General features: G+C 36.8%; 1 protein-coding gene across 2 annotated transcripts in view; it reads right to left on the bottom strand.

The window, feature by feature from the left end:
• Nucleotides 1-4,249: 4,249 nt before the first annotated feature.
• Nucleotides 4,250-17,692, bottom strand: part of LOC137398559 (kyphoscoliosis peptidase-like) — a 60,847-nt gene continuing 47,404 nt past the window's right edge. The window contains exons 10-17 of one of the 2 annotated variants that reach the window (XM_068084688.1): nucleotides 12,432-12,547; nucleotides 11,633-11,639; nucleotides 11,500-11,557; nucleotides 10,759-10,947; nucleotides 9,189-9,340; nucleotides 7,824-7,952; nucleotides 6,996-7,181; nucleotides 4,250-4,802 (exon numbers count right to left, since the gene is read on the bottom strand). In XM_068084688.1, coding sequence (XP_067940789.1) covers nucleotides 4,638-4,802; nucleotides 6,996-7,181; nucleotides 7,824-7,952; nucleotides 9,189-9,340; nucleotides 10,759-10,947; nucleotides 11,500-11,557; nucleotides 11,633-11,639; nucleotides 12,432-12,547 — 1,002 coding nt within the window. In that variant the 3' untranslated portion in view covers nucleotides 4,250-4,637. Of the gene's footprint in view, nucleotides 4,803-6,995; nucleotides 7,182-7,823; nucleotides 7,953-9,188; nucleotides 9,341-10,758; nucleotides 10,948-11,499; nucleotides 11,640-12,431; nucleotides 12,548-17,692 lie in introns of both variants that reach the window. The other variant, XM_068084687.1, reaches the window with a different exon arrangement.

Genomic DNA, 17,692 nt, shown 5'->3' with positions numbered 1-17,692 from the left:
GGCCTTGTCTGCTACACCCGTCTCAGTCTCAGCCTTTGTCTGCTACACCCGTCTCACTCTCAGCCTTTGTCTGCTACACCTGTCTCAGTCTCAGGCCTTGTCTGCTACACCCGTCTCAGTCTCAGCGCTTGTCTGCTACACCTGTCTCCGTCTCAGCCTTTGTCTGCTCCACTTGTCTCAGTCTCAGCCTTTGTCTGCTACACCTGTCTCAGTCTCAGCGCTTGTCTGCTACACCTGTCTCCGTCTCAGCCTTTGTCTGCTACACCCGTCTCAGTCTCAGCCTTTGTCTGCTACACCTGTCTCAGTCTCAGGCCTTGTCTGCTACACCCGTCTCAGTCTCAGCCTTTGTCTGCTACACCTGTCTCAGTCTCAGCCCTTGTCTGCTACACCTGTCTCAGTCTCAGCCTTTGTCTGCTCCACTTGTCTCAGTCTCAGCCTTTGTCTGCTACATCTGTCTCAGTCTCAGCCCTGCTCTGCTACACCTGTCTCAGTCTCAGCCCTTGTCTGCTACATCTGTCTCAGTCTCAGCCCTTGTCTGCTACACCTGTCTCAGTCTCAGCCTTTGTCTGCTCCACTTGTCTCAGTCTCAGCCTTTGTCTGCTACACCTGTCTCAGTCTCAGCCTTTGTCTGCTACACCCGTCTCAGTCTCAGCCTTTGTCTGCTACACCTGTCTCAGTCTCAGCCTTTGTCTACTACATCTGTCTCAGTCTCAGCCTTTGTCTGTTACACCTGTCTCACTCTAAGCCCTCGTCTGCTCCATCTGTCTCAACCTCGGCCATTGTCTGCTACATCTGTCTCAGTCTCAGCCTTTGTCTGTTACACTTGTCTCAGTCTCAGCCTTTGTCTGCTACATCTGTCTCAGTCTCAGCCCTTGCATGCTACACCTGTCTCAGTGTAAGACTTTGTCTGCTAGACCTTTTGTCAGTAACACTGCTACTTATAATATGTACATGTATGTAAGATCGTTGAAGTAATTAAGGCTATTCACACAGCAAATGAACTGGTAAAACCAAATTTTTGTAGGAAGTTTCTTTTTTAATATAAAAAACTCATTTTAACCACTTGTTTACTTGTACAAACCAGGAGCTTAAAAGGTATTATGTCAAGGTAAATTACTCTAATGTCCAGGCTAAATTGTTTGACTCTGCTGAAACACTATCTATATGCTGTTAGGTCTCATCACTTAACAATATAATAAAATATATACCATTAAGTACGAAAGCATCACTTTTAAGAAAGCTCAAGTGAGATTTATACTTCAGCAATTGTTAATCACTGTCACATGTTTTCGTAATTGGCTCTTTTAGGCTAATTACAGGAACATGTATTTATAATTACAAGAATATTCTCTTTAATTGTAATAGGCTCAACCATAACTTCTTATGATACAAGTTTTCTTTGTACTATTCAAAACCATATATATATATATATATATATATATATATATATATATATATATATATATATATATATATATTCAACACAAGTCACCTGAAGAGTGCACCAGCACGAAACAGACCTGTCGTGACCCCAGAATAAAACATCAATCTAGAACAAAGATAAGTAACATTAACCTATTCCACACTCTAGTTAGTTATAACACTCCGCACTTTTTAGAGCGTAGAGTGCTGTTAGCAGTAGGCCTGACAACTTATCTATTATATATATATATATATATATATATATATATATATATATATATATATATATATATATATATATATATATATATATATATATATATGAACAATTTAACGAGTAATGAGTCAACTATCAACCAAAGGTTGCAATATATTAAATATGTAAAATTATTCCTTAAAGATGTGGTTGCGTCAAACTTAAGTTGATCTTAAAAGAAAGCATTTTTTTCTCAATCAGTTGATATGTTGTTTGTTGTGTTACGCGATCGCATTGCCAAGATATTTGAAGATTAAAACCGAAAAAATCTGATCGCCGTAAAAACGCTCAGGCCACAGAAACGTGCCCAGACTTGCCCAAAATGATGTCACACGTTAGGTAACCTGTCTCTATCTCTCGTATTCACATCAGCTTTTTGCGATAAAAGTCTAGTCTTACGCGGCTCTATTGGCATATATCTTATTTTGTATTTGCTCATGTTGACTAGAATAAAATTTTAAATCCTGCTACAGATGCATTATTATGAATGTTTCAAAGGCCTCAAATAACGAAAATTGAATATTTGTTCTACTCACTTTCTCCAAATGTTGTGTAAACATTTGGGTACCGACTACCAATTCTACCGGTCTACGGTAATTCTGTCAAGTCAACTATGTATTGTAGAACGAGGTCTTTGTATCAGCGCAGTTCTGCAGCCACCCATACTAACGATATACAGCCTCCCATAAGTCCCGCCCACATTATGTCTGTGGCCTATCCTTGGGGTGGGGCTGTATATCATTGCCTACACCGTCTACGTACTAGTTTCTTACTAGTAGTATCCTTACCGAATACTACCGAAGTGAAATAAGCAAGCCGCGTCTTTGAAAAGAATATAGATAGGGATAGTGTTTTAAGGATGAGAAGTCTGCTGCAAACTGGATTTGAACTCACATTCTCCAGTTCTGCGGACATCCATATATTGTACCATATCCAATTCACTACAATATTCTGCAAATCATGTTTTGCATTATCTTCAACAATATTATTTTATTATATAATTTTTACAAGCAAAAATATTTTCATCTCGGCGTAAAGCTTTTGTTAAAAATATTCATCAAGTCGTGGCCACTCACATAGTATTAGCTGATACAATAAGACAAATTCATCTACTGCAACAAACTCAAACAAAACATCATGGCTTATGCAGCACACATTCAAGTCTCTCTTTCCCCTCTATGACAGTTTCCACACTGACAAAGCTTCTTCGGCTGGTGGGACGACATAAACATTCTGTAATCAGTAAAACAAATGCGATAAATATATGTCATTCATAGATATGTCATTCTAGAGCGTATCTATTGACAGCTTCCAAATTGGAAGTTTAATAGATTGCGAGTGTAATTTTAAAAACGAATAAACGTTTAACAAAGGCACAAGTACGCCAAGCCAGCGATTCGAAGCTTTGGTTCTGGAAGTTAAAGATTTGCATTGATCAAGCGATTTTCTTCACTTTCTACAAGTGAAAAGTGAACATCTAATGTCAAATCATAAATCTAATTTACTAGATATAGATGCCACAGAAAATTTGAAGCGAATGTAGCTAGGTGAACTGAAAAAAATATAAAACGATGATTAGTGATAGCAAAAAGTTATAATTTTATTAATTAGTACATGGAATTAGTATTAGTACAGTTAATTTACCTCCATTCTGTCTTCCTCTGCAGCAAAACGCTGCTGACGCCTGTCAGCTTTGACCATAGGCTGTCTACTTCAATATTTTACTAAAAGTTGCTCAGATAACTCTGAGTCGCAGTCGCTCGAACTTGAAGCCATTTTAAAACTATGTATAACTTAGTAGTTGTTGAAACACATTGAAACAGTAACGGCGAGAATTCTCTAACGATGAGAATCTTCGAGATCACAGACAACGCGTTTTACGAGTGATAACATTTATTACGGCCTATATAAAAATTTCGCGCTCATGATTGGCTAACGAAGCGACCTCATATTTATCGCTCGTGGTTTCGTTTCAGATACCTTGCTTGTGATGTCACGCAACAAGCACCCGCTGAAATGTGAGCTTTTTAAAAGAGGGCCTCATTCAAACGCATATATCTCTGGACAGGGTTGGTCTACAAAGACAAAAATCGCATCAAATTGTAGCTGATGTTTTAGCGTTTTATGGGTCTTAATTTCACTAAATTGAATTTTTTGACGCAACCAATTCTTTAAACTTGTCTTTGCTATTATGTATGATAGATTGAGATAAAACCAGTTCTAGACACGCAAAGAGATAATGTATTCAAGTCGAACAACCAAAATTCTCAGAATAGACAGTCTATTGTTTCCTTGAAACTCTTTCCAAGAAATTTTCATATCTAAATATGTATTCCTCCTCATAAGAGTGCAGTTTAGCTCCGTTCTAAGTGTGATGATTATTTTAATATTTCATTCTTAGGTTCAAAATCTAGCATCTTATTTTGAGAAAACTTTTGTGTCTGCCTCCAATGTCAATTAGTTATCTTGCCTACCTGTTAAATCTATACTCTGGAACGTGTTTGGGTGCATATTGATTTTTACTGGTCAAACAAAAGTAAAGCCATTCACAAAAGAAGGGAATTTGCCGCATATGTTTTATATTAAATAGAAGCGATATGAAAGAAGTAATAAATGTAACCTAGTGAGAATAAACAATAAATAATAATATTGACTCACATAAGATACAATGGAAACGCTGAGAGAACGAATGTTAGCGCTGAATAAACCGAACAACGCGTGGCCCCACACTGATTTGCATCGGTTCTATTTGATGATTGGAGCGGAGACATTTCATTCATGCTAAATCAGCATTACATTTCACATGAGTAAGTAAATATTGAAAATATATAGAATATTGTATTAATGTTAAAATTGTTGGGTACAAATAGAAGGCAGAGAAATGTGAATGCAATAGACATGGAGATCCAAAGCAGAGAAGTGTGAATGCAATAGACATAGAGATAGTCAGCGTTGCTGGTTAAGATGAACCAGGTGTGACCTCTGGTACTGGTACGTTCTGTATAACTGGCCATGTGCCCTTGGCTATCATGCCAAATATCTCCTTCTGTCTCTTCACATTCGCTGGCTCTACTTTCACATTGTGATCGACTCTATTCAAGACCTCCATGTTCACGGAGAGAGCCTGTGGAGAAGACAATTACAGATTTAGAGCTATTTAATAGACAGCGGCAGGCAAAAAAGCAAATGCTGCAGATATGTGGCTATAAGGACAGATAAAAGTGGAGTCCAACAGAGAAAATACAACTCCGGCGGTAACCAGTACAACACAATGTGAAAGTAAATCTACAAGATATACTCTTTGTAAAGACAAAGCAGTAGGAAAGGGAATAGAATGGAATGTACGAATAGAATGTAATAAAATACATAAAAATGACTAAACTAAAACAAAAATGAAAAGATGGAAAATATAGGGTGTGACAGCACTGATTAGAATTACAGAGAAAACGACTCTCAACAACTAAAATTGAAATACGAAACAATGCTTTTAGAAATACGAAGAAATTCAGTCATACCTTGACATACGAGTGCCCCAATGTAAGAGAAATTTTGGATACGAGCAGAACTTCAAGTATTATTGTGCCTTGAGATGCGAGAGCGAGACAATTTTGAGACATGGGCAGGCGAAACAGTTTTCGAAAAGGCCGCTAGGTGGCGAAGTATATGTACTGTCAAATCACTTCGGTCTGCGAGTGACTTGACAGTTCACGTTTGGTGTTCAAACACCATGTGTTGTACTGCGTCTGTTTCGAATGTGAAAACTACTGTACTGTACATAGTAATGTTACAATTCACTGCAGATTTTAACAACTAAATAAGTATTTATTACTTTGTTAACATAGGTAGGTACTGAATTACAACAATTGAAAACACTTTTTCCACCATAATATCCTGTTTTATGTGTTTTTTCATAGTACGATAATTAATAAATTTGTATTTAATTATTTTATATAAGAAATAATGCCTTGAGACATGACTACATTGACATTTGAGCTCAGACCCAGAACGCATTAAGCTTTTATGTCGAGGCATGACTGTACAAAAGGTTTTTATTTGTAGGCCAACAAAAAAACTAGCTTTGACTCAAGCTGTAACAAAGTACAGTCAAACATGGATAACTCGAACTTCAAGGGACCGAGCAAAAGTGTTCGAATTATCAGAGCATTCAAGTTATCAGAGCACTGTCACAAGTCCATATATTTACTTATTTATTAGTAGATACATGTACATATACAAACTATAATATAAATCAAAAGCACAAATGGCTTGTTTCAAATTAAATGCTTCTAATGTAAAGTTTAAAACGTTTTCATGAAAAAGTATAGAGATTTTTCCATCACTTGAGATTGGTTTGTTGTTTGAGGTGATGTTATTGCCAGGACGTTTTTCAGATTGACATTGGCAAAACTTGATCATTGTTGAAATGCTCAAAAGAAAAGAGATTTTTTTTCTTTTGGGGTTTTACCTACGATCAATTTTGCCGTTTTTTCTTGAAGTTTATGCAGATTACCTTACTTTACCTGGGATTCGTTAAGAGCAACACTCCGAGGCAGTTCAATTAGAAGTTTTACGAGGTTTTACGGTACATTCTATATCACTCACGCTTTTTTAATAGATACTTATTGAATGTACACACGTATTCTGTGTTTAGGTCAAACGATGAATAGTTTTTTGTAGCTCAGACAACGTATACGTTTAATTACAACATTTTTTAAGACGTTTTAAACATTCAACATTCCGACATGGATTCAACACGGAATCAACGTCGGAAAACTATTCATCACGGGCTAGCCGAGTCACGCGCTCAAGGATTTTTGCCACGCACATACAAAACAACATGCGATTTTTGTTTTGTATGTGCGTGGCGAAAATTCTTGCGCGCGTGACCCGGCTAGCCCGTACTATTCATCGTATCGCAGTATAAATCAAATTTCACCAAACTTTTAGAAAAGTCGTTGACAAAACTATTTTGCCGATGGTGGTAATAACGACGCTTATGAATTACGAAAAGATGAAGTTTACCTCTATGGCTTTGAATAAAGTAATTTTCTAAAGCGAAAACAACCGTTTCGGTAGCCGTTGGGCAAAAAAACAGTTCGAATTAACAGTGTTGAGTTCGAGTTATCTATAGCAATTTATCATTACGTGGGAACGGACCAAAGGAAATGTTCGAATTAACCATGTGTTCGAGCTATCCGTGGACGAGTTATCCATGTTTGACTGTATTTTTGCTCTTAAAGAGGATTTGCTAATAAATGACAAACAATATATAAGACATTTCAAATGTACACCCATAGTAGATATCCACTATTCTCACCCAAGAATAGAAGAGGGCTGCACCAGGACTGACCCCTTGTAACTCATTTACATCATGCTTCTCGAGAATGTCCATCGACCTTCGACTGATCTCGTGGTGCACATACAGGATGTTGAATGCACGGATTCTCTTGCTCATGCTGAGTTTGCTGAGATTACTGCACCTTGACTGCACATCCGTCCACATCTGAAACAGAAACACGTCTCAAGTCAAACTAATGACTGGTAACAGGAACCTGCAAGGAAAGGTCAACAATAAAACTTAGATTACAGTTATAGCCATGGCTTGTGATCAGAACTATATTGATTTTCTTTAAATATGAACTTCCACAAAATGTTGGAAGATTTTATCAGAAAGTATCGGTATTTTTCTAGCATTTGCGATTGTTTTTGATGTTTGAGGTAACCTGACTGCGAGGATGTTTCAAGATTAAAATCAACAAAACTTGATTGCGGTTAAAACGATCGAAAAAAAGACATGCGAAATGACGTCATTAGTAATTATGGTTGCGATGATTGATATCGGCTGCTGCGTTCAAATTGCAGCATTACGCGTTTCTCCTCTGTCGGTCTCTTTACAACTATAGAAATCAAAATCACATTTTTACTTGATCTGAGCATTTCAACTGCAATGAATTTTTATCAATGTTAATCTAGAACCATCCTGGCAGTCAGATCATCTCACGCATCAAACACAAATGATAAAAAAATTCCAATATTTTCTGATAAAATCTGCTAAAACTTTGTGTAAGCTCTTTTTTAAAATTTATTTTGCGAGAATATAAATTTGTTACATTTAGTCTGTAGTGCTACAAGTGATTATTCTGACCTTGACAGCATCCTCGTGGTCTCCTAGTAGAAGTAAGGTTGCAATGAGCACATCGTGGACAGCCCGAGGAGGTTTAGAGTAATTCCTCATCTCACTCATAGTCCCCCTGTCTGTTTGCTCTATTGCTTGCTGTAAATACCATATCAACTACAATCAAGTCTGTTTGCTCTATTGCTTGCTGTAAATACCATATCAACTGCAATCAAGTCTGTTTGCTCTATTGCTTGCTGTAAATACCATATCAACTGCAATAAAGTATGTTTGCTCTATCGCTTGCTGTAAATACCATATCAACTACAATCAAGTCTGTTTGCTCTATTGCTTGCTGTAAATACCATATCAACTGCAATCAAGTCTGTTTGCTCTATTGCTTGCTGTAAATACCATATCAACTGCAATCAAGTATGTTTGCTCTATTGCTTGCTGTAAATACCATATCAACTGCAATCAAGTATGTTTGCTCTATTGCTTGCTGTAAATACCATATCAACTGCAATCAAGTATGTTTGCTCTATTGCTTGCTGTAAATACCATATCAACTGCAATCAAGTATGTTTGCTCTATTGCTTGCTGTAAATACCATACCAACTACAATCAAGTATGTTTGCTCTATCGCTTGCTGTAAATACCATATCAACTACAATCAAGTCTGTTTGCTCTATTGCTTGCTGTAAATACCATATCAACTGCAATCAAGTATGTTTGCTCTATTGCTTGCTGTAAATACCATATCAACTGCAATCAAGTATGTTTGCTCTATTGCTTGCTGTAAATACCATACCAACTACAATCAAGTATGTTTGCTCTATCGCTTGCTGTAAATACCATATCAACTACAATCAAGTCTGTTTGCTCTATTGCTTGCTGTAAATACCATATCAACTACAATCAAGTCTGTTTGCTCTATTGCTTGCTGTAAATACCATATCAACTACAATCAAGTCTGTTTGCTCTATTGCTTGCTGTAAATACCATATCAACTACAATCAAGTCCGTTTGCTCTATTGCTTGCTGTAAATACCATATCAACTACAATCGAGTCTGTTTGCTCTATTGCTTGCTGTAAATACCATATCAACTACAATCAAATCTGTTTGCTCTATTGCTTGCTGTAAATACCATATCAACTACAATCAAATCTGTTTGCTCTATTGCTTGCTGTAAATACCAGATCAACTGCAATCAAGCTGCAAAAATAATGCCAAAGCAAGTCAGTTATCCTGTCAGAGTCTTTTTATCTGATGGTCAGACCATGAGCCTTATTTCATAGCCTGTAGCCCATTTCTATAAACATGTGATAAAATGAGACAAATCAGCGTAGCCTCAGGTCCGACACAACTGAATGAAAAGGAAACGGAACTCTACCTTCATTTCATCAATCTGCTCCATCTTAACCAACATGTCTTCTGCCAACACAGCATCTTCTGCCACCTTGTCTACCAGTTCATTCGTTTTCATTAAAGCCACAGCTGCCCTCAACTTGTGTAAGTTCTTAGTTCTTGTTGCCTCTTGTAACACTGAGAAGATGACTCCCATTGTAACATTGCATACTTCAATGGCGTAAGCTATTTATTTATAAATCAAATTTGAAGAGAATTCATAGACAGAATAATTCCATAAAAAACTCCTTACAAAGGGGTGTAAGACTTGACGGCCTATACATTATAGAGGGAGATGATGAATCTCAGCTATGATTAAGTCAGGTGAAGACATACGATGGTGAAAAATACATATTGCCAGTATATTAGCCATACAAATCTTTGTTATATTTTTAGCTTACTGTAAATAACACAGTAACTATATTAAATATATTAGTTATATTAAATAAGTTTCAATTACACCGCATCTAGTAAGAACAGTGACGGCAAATAATGGCTGTTTCAATCTTCCTTATACAATTGCTGTAACAATCAAAAAATATTTTACCTTATTATTTACACTAGTTCCCAGGCTATTGGGTGCGTCATGAGAAATCATTAGGTGTTAATAAAGCCCAGAGAATAAGTATTTGCATAATAATTCTAAAATCTGGAAAAGGTCAAGAATAGTGTAGATGGTTGTGTATGGGCAGCGGATTCTCATGTTGTGGGTTTGATCTTCGTAAGATGCCTTATTTTTCCTAACCTTCACCATTGGCTTCGAACGCATCAATACAGCACTCAATATAGTAAACATTTTCACAATGATAAACGAAAGATGTCAATAAAACTTAGCAAAAGCGAGTTTTGTCTCAATTTTCACTCATATGAAATCAATGTGACAGCTTATTTGGAAGTTTTCAACATCATGATTTGTCACCTTTTTAAATACACCTACATATGTAAATAAAATAAGTTATATGAATTTAAATAAAAAGTAAGGTCACGCGCAACTATTTCATATTTGGTAAGGAAAAAGGGCCTCGGTGTTCTTATGTACACAAGCCAGTCCACAAAGAGTAAATTAAATTCTCCCTTCGCTAGTGAAGCTCGGTTCCCACCCTACCATAAGAAGCTGTGGTGGTGCAACCGGCTGCTGAGAGCTGCCGATTGCAGAAAAGCTCAGCGAGTTGAGCTTTTCTGCAGTCTTCGGCATAGGTTGCTGGAGGTCACCGGTAATGAAAACCATGCACCGGCAGCCAGCGCACCTAGAATGCAATACACCGACTACCATGCACAATCGCCACGCTGCTAAGTAACATTTTCCATCCTTTTTCCCAGAGGGTGAAATAATTAATACGGCCTTGACCCGGAAACATACGTTATATTTTAACTCCATGCGTAAAAGATACTATTGTCTAGGAGCAGACGATTCTTTCATTGCATGATCATTGCCTGTACTGTAGGCACTAAGAACATACAACCTCCCAATGTACCGCCAGCTGTTCACGATGCGGAGAGAACCGGGCTTGAAAGAGCAAAGCCATATTAGTAAGCCATTCACTAGCCATTCCTACCTTTCTTCATGCTCTGCACTCCAAGTTTATCACCGTAGTTCTGGAACACGAGTCGCTGTGAGAAGGGTTTGACACACTCGAGCAGGTAGGATACAATATAGAGTTTCTCAGCACCCTCCTTCTCTGGCTCGAGGTATATCATCAATTTGTAGAGACCAGTCTGAGGTAACAGCACATTGACCGACACCTCTGTAATGTTCATTAGAAAGTCTTGGATGCGGTTGATGGCAAATTTAACATTAGATAAGGGTTCAACCTTTATTTTTCATAGAGTTTGTCATCAAATCTTTATGGAAGCCTAAATAAGGTGTAGATAACGCTATTTTTTGCATCAAGATAAAGCAATTTATAAACCCGTGTAGAGTAGATATACTGTATCAGGGTTCTCCCAAGGAGTTTGCGGGGCCGTTCAACACTTCACCCCATCTGGGGAGAACTCTGCGCAGTATACATAGGGCAAACCTAGGTAACTTTCTAATTCCATTTAATGGCTTCTAGATATGGCTTTTGAGCTGAATAATTTAACTTTCAATCTTTAAAAAAAACATAATAACCTTTAGAAACATCCTGTGACATTTCACACAAACTTGCTCTCTGCACACATTTGACTTCTACTAATAATCTGATGACCTACATGTACAACCAATGATCTCTTCACAATAACCGCATTTACAGTGTCTAATATTTTCAATAGCTCTATGGCAAGCTCTTCGATAGCTTTGACGAAATATTCACACAGACCTTTCTCTTCGCTGTTGTATGAGTCAATTACACACTGTTCAAGGTCAAAAGCTGTTTCCTGTTCGGTATCGAGGTGACAAACTAGGTACTGTTCTGTTGGTGAATCAAAAGTGATCTGAGCTGACTCCTCCACCATCACCCTAAATTTATCCAATCATAAGCGTGCTTCCTGGCTCAAATCACCAACAACAAAGTTTAAAATGGTCTCATAACACACTGAAATAGAGGAAGAATTACGTTATGCTAAAGTGACGAGTTGAAAATTCATATTAAAGATACGCAAAGTACATTTAATTAATAGACAAATACAAACATATACAAATAAATACACATGTGTAATGCAATATATTTCATTCTTCATCACAAATTAGCCATCAGTTTATTCTTATTGCATTTGACGTATTATATATAATATACGTAATATATACAATAAATATATATTGGCAAATTTTATATATATACAAAATAAAATCAAGTTTTCCAATGAGCAAGGGTAAATACCTAATATAAGACAAATCCTAATTTTATAACAACATTAAAAAGCATTTCAAAATGTAACGATTGGTTAGGAACATGGAAGCTTTAAACTAGCACAAATTGGAATTGCCTGCTCTCATACACACCATAACCCACATGAATAGAATTTGCCAAGAAGCCTTATTCTATTGCCTCAAATAAAGCTAAAATAGAAACAATAGAACTGTATAAAAAATCCCTCCAGCTTTTATGCAGTTTCACCAGTTGAGCAGACAACAACAGTCTTTAATACTCTTTAATGATAAATGTTGAACTTTTTAGCCATTTCGTCAGCTATAGATGCTGTGGAATACTTTTATCACTGTTATAAAGGCAAGGAATTGCCTTCTCTATTGCAGTTGCACTTTCAACACCTAAAGACTCATTATACATGGATATTGAAATATGAACTTTACCTCCCACGTTTATGGCTCTTGGCAATGAGTCCGTGCTTGAGGGTCTCTTGTGTGGGTCCCCATATTTTAGAGTCTAGAGTCGGGAAGGGTTCAAAGTTTGCTAAACCTTTTTGCGCCTATGAAAGACATAAGTGTATGTCATTAATCATACCTCTAGCCAAAAGGGATCAACAGTTTGCCTATTTTGTAGGTCAGAATATTTTATTATGTATTTGCAAGTATACCATAGGTACATATGTAGCCTGGTAGATATAGCCAAGGAAGATAGCCTGTGTATCCACCGGCTCATTATAACAACAACTAACTAACATCAATAAAATAGAACAGCAAGTACAATGAAGCTACTTACAAATACTTTAAGACAATGTAAAATTTAAGCACATACTAAATCCATAGCGATTTCCTACATATAAAGCGCAGCTCGTCAGAACATAAGTTTTATAGATGCAGAAATATGGAGGGTAAAAAATAAAAACAATCGAAAAAACAGCAAAAATAATAAATCAAATCTTTATAAGTTTTAAGATCCTAAATGTACATTCTAATGAGAATAGGGGAGAGTTGGGATAGGTAACAGGAAGCAGGGTGCAGGTGAGATGAGCCAGCGCTCTTGAAAAGTTTTGTGTTGAATCCTGTTGCTCATATTTTACAAGCCAATAATCTAACAGGTACTTGTGGCCTTGACCCCAAAGTCACCATTTTAAAAAAGCGAGTAAAACCCTTTTCTCAAACAATTGAATAAAATTTTGTCAGAAGATTTCTGCGGCATAATTACTTGATAAACATTATGCAACCTATTTGTTGTGTGTTATTAACTTGCCTTAATAGTGTTGCACGATATCTTTGCATGTAAATTCGATTACTTGGTCTCAAAATATATCGAATATCGAACATTGGAGTTGTCTTCTCTCGATATGTAATGTTAAACTTTAATATGAACGATAAGAAAGGATTTTGGTTAATATTGGTTGAAAACAGGAGTTGTCCCCTCTTTACAATAAGGAGAATGGACAACTCCATTTTTGCAAAATAAAACCAGCCGATATTTCGATAAAATATCGGCTTCGATATTTCGATAAAATATCGGCTTCGATATTCATATCGACTTGAAATCTGACCAAATATAAAATCATCCACTGAAATATATCGTCATATCGAATTATATCGTGTTATCGTGCAACACTATGCCTTAAGGTCACTCTCTTTTTAAAACAAATCATGAAATCAAAATCTTTTAGTTTTGAGAAAAGTTCAGTTGTGTAAAAATGTATTCCATAAAATACACGAGCCACTGGCCATTCTATGTCACTACTGACCAATGTAACCTGCCACCCTATCTCTTTATCTCACTATCATTATTTGTGTTATTTTAATTTTTTTATAATCTCTGATCAAAATGTAAAAAAAAACTGGGAGCAAGCAGCAATTTTAAATGACATGATAATAGTTGGTCCATGTACCCTCACATACCATGATAGTAGTCGGTCCATGCACCCTAACATACCATAATAGTAATTGGTCCATGCACCCTCACATACCATAATAGTAATTGGTCCATGCACCCTCACATACCATGATAATAGTTGGTCCATGCACCCTCACATACCATGATAGTAATTGGTCCATGCGCCCTCACATACCATAATAGCAATTGGTCCATGCACCCTCACATATCGTGATAATAGTTGGTCCATGTACCCTCACATACCATGATAATAGTTGGTCCATGCACCCTCACATACCATGATAATAGTTGGTCCATGCACCCTCACATACCATGATAATAGTTGGTCCATGTACCCTCACATACCATGATAATAGTTGGTCCATGCACCCTCACATACCACGACAATAGTTGGTCCATGCACCCTCACATCAGGGCCAAGTATCCTGGTGGCTACGACCATTGGACGAGTGATTTAAAGTTGTGACTACAGCCAGTACATTGATTTTCTCAGCAATATAATATCGTTTTTTTGAAAGGAATGCATGTGTCTAATGAAAACCTACCAGGTTGCTTGAATAACTTAAAATTAAAAAATTACTGCTACGAATAAAATATGATACCTTTCATGTCCATGTATCCCAACTCTCCCATATTTTATTCAGCATAAGATATAAAATAGTTTAAAAAAAGGAAGCAGGTACTGAACAAATTAAATTTACGTGTGTAGACCCGACTGTACCAAATGCATGAGATAGAAGTCAAGGAACATAGTCTATGTACTTACATGTATAATATAGGTAGTGAAAAGCGATGGTGGGGTCGCAGTATATGAACATAGCCTATGTACATACATTTATAATATAGGCCAGGGGTCTCCAAACTTTACAGCCAGAGGGCCACATGAACCTTCAGCCAGCATGTTGAGGGCTGACAAACCGTATACCGCTGGTCAAAGAGCGAATATTTTAATAAAATGAAGTACATAACACAAGATTCATTAGTTAAGAAAATATTTATTCAAAATTTAAAGGTTAAATTCCAAGCAAGAGTAATATCATAACAAAATCACAATTAGTCTGTTCAGTTTCCTCAATGTGAGTGGTGAAATTGGCTTTTTGATGACAAAATTGTGAAAAAGTCTGGCTTTAGGTTTGAGGTCCCAAGCATTAGAAGAGCCCTCAGATTTTCATCTGACATGTTTGTTCTATAACAGTTTTTCACATACTTCATTCTGGAAAAAGTTTTTTCACACAAGTAAGTGGTGCCAAACATAGATAGCAGTCCTGCAGCAAAATGCTTCAAATTTTGATAGTTCTCATTAGGTAAGAATTGGTAGAATTGAACAAGCCCTTCTTTAAATTTATCCCTCAGCAAGTCATTTGCTTGCAGATCAATCACCTCTAATTGTAAACTGTCTGGACATGCAGCTGCATCCACTTCAAATGGATTTTGAAAAAGTCTCAACTCATCTGCTTTTGCATGCAAATCAGCAAATCTCTCCTGGAATTGATGTTGAAGCTCTTCAATAACCCCACAAGCAAATGAAAGTGGAAAATCTGTGTTAGCTTCTACCATAGCCTCTGTACAGTTTTTAAAATGTGTTAAAATCATAACCTGAACTTGTTTCAGGAACAGGTCTAGTTTGTGTCTGAAGGCCTTTAGATGTGTGAACAAATCACTAATGAGGTTTTCTTCTCCCTGTAGCTTAAGATTTAAACTGTTGATATGGCCAGTGATATCTGCAGCAAAAGCCAACTTACATATCCACGCTTTATCAGACAGTAATGCTTGATGCTTCCCTTTTCCTGCAAGAAATTCAGCAATTTCCTTTCTTAGCTCAAAAACCCTTGACAGCACTTTTCCACAACTTAGCCATCTTACTGCAGTGTAATATGGCATGTCTACAGATTCTGTCTCAGTCTCTCTTAACATTTCCCTGAACTGTCTGTGATTCAGTCCATGTGATCTTATCAAATTCACCATTGTTGTTACAGGATCCAACACACAGCTAATGTCCACATACTTTGCACAAAGAGCTTGTTGGTGTATTATGCAATGTAGAAACATTGGTTCGGATATATCTTTTTCAGCACAAAATTGTTTGATTTGTCCCACCAATCCTTTTTTCACACCACACATATTTCTTCCCCCATCTATAGTTAAGCATTTCAATCGATTCCAATCCAAACTATATTGCTCAAATGTTTTCTGTATTTCTTTCATCAAGTCTTTTCCAGTCGTTGTGTTGTACATACTGTTCAGTGAAGCCAACTCTTGAGTGATATTTAAATTGGCATCCACACCTCAATGAAAATTAGCAACTGGGAGGTGCCACACCTGTCCGTTGACTCATCTATTGCCAAAGAAAAATGCACAAAATTCTTAGCATGGCTAGCAATTTGCTCCATTAGGTTTGTGCTCATGTCTCCAATTCGCCGGGCAACAGTATTAGCACCCAATGTTATAGTTTTAATAACATTTGATTTTTCCGGACAAAGTTCATCCACAACCTCTAGCAAACAGTTTTTTACTATCTCACCATCTGTAAAAGGCTTGCCATTTTTAGCGAGAATATAAGCCACTTTAAAACTAGCCCTTGCTATCGACTCATTTTGTTTTGAAGCTTTTGTGAAAACTGATCTTTGAGAATTAATGCACTGCTTTAACTTTGCAAGTTTCTCTTCACGTATATTTCCTTCAAACCGTGAATATGTTCCCTGGTGTTTGCTTTGGTAGTGGCGGCGTAAATTGTACTCCTTCAATACTGCAACAGTCTCATGACAGATGACACACAATGCTTTATCTGCAGATTCGATGAAGAAGTATTTTACGCTCCACTCTTCTTGAAATCGCCGACATTCATCATCTACTTTTCTTTTTCTTTTATCAACCATTATGAAGCATTGAAATATAAAAAAATTCCACGTTGTAGCTCAGCTCTTTAAATTTCGCAACGTGCTTGGAAGTACGAATAGGAAGTTGGAGCAAAAGTCGCGCGAGGTATTTTTACGCACCAAATACGTATGGCTAACAGACTTTTTAACAGACTTTGATATGATCTCTATTTATATTAGTATATTTTGCTCTTTTTAAATATTTAATGATTAGATAAGTGAATTGTGAATAGCTGAGATAGGTATTTATTAAAAAATAATGACGTTTTTGGTTGTTTTCCGATCACTATCTCACTCAGTCAAAACCACCGTAACGCCATGGAAAACCCTGGGAAATCCTTTTCGTGAATGCTATATGATCTCTGAATGAGATGCGCAGTTTCGCATGAGTGAGATAGTGATCAGAAAACAACCAAAAACGTCATTATTTTTTAATAAACACTTATCTCAGCTATTTGCAATTGACTTATTTAATCATTAAATATTTAAAAATAGCAAAATATACTAATATAAATAGAGATCATACAAAAGTCTGTTAAAAAGTCTGTGAGCTAATTTCGGTGCGGAAACATATCTGGAAAGTCGACGCACGCCACTCTTGCTAGTTGGCTTGAGTCATAACGTGCATTTTCTGCACAAAGTTTATTTTGTTTAATATTTTTATTTTTTATTTTGTTTAATAATATTATTTTTTTTATTTTGTTTATTAATTTTTTTTCTCAAGTGTCTCTGCGGGCCGGATTGAGGGGCCCAACGAGCCGCATCTGGCCCGCGGGCCGTAGTTTGGAGACCCCTGATATAGGCGATAAAAAGAGATGGTGGGGTTGCAGTATAGGAACATAGCCTATGTACCCACATGTATAATATAGGTGGTGAAAATAGATGTTGTGGCTGCAGCATAGATATAGTAAACCCTAGAT

Source organism: Watersipora subatra, chromosome 6 (genome assembly GCF_963576615.1).
Source record: "Watersipora subatra chromosome 6, tzWatSuba1.1, whole genome shotgun sequence".
Lineage (NCBI taxonomy): Eukaryota > Metazoa > Bryozoa > Gymnolaemata > Cheilostomatida > Watersiporidae > Watersipora > Watersipora subatra.
The sequence above is the reverse complement of the archived record's forward strand: the minus strand, read 5'-3'. Positions and strand labels throughout refer to the sequence as shown.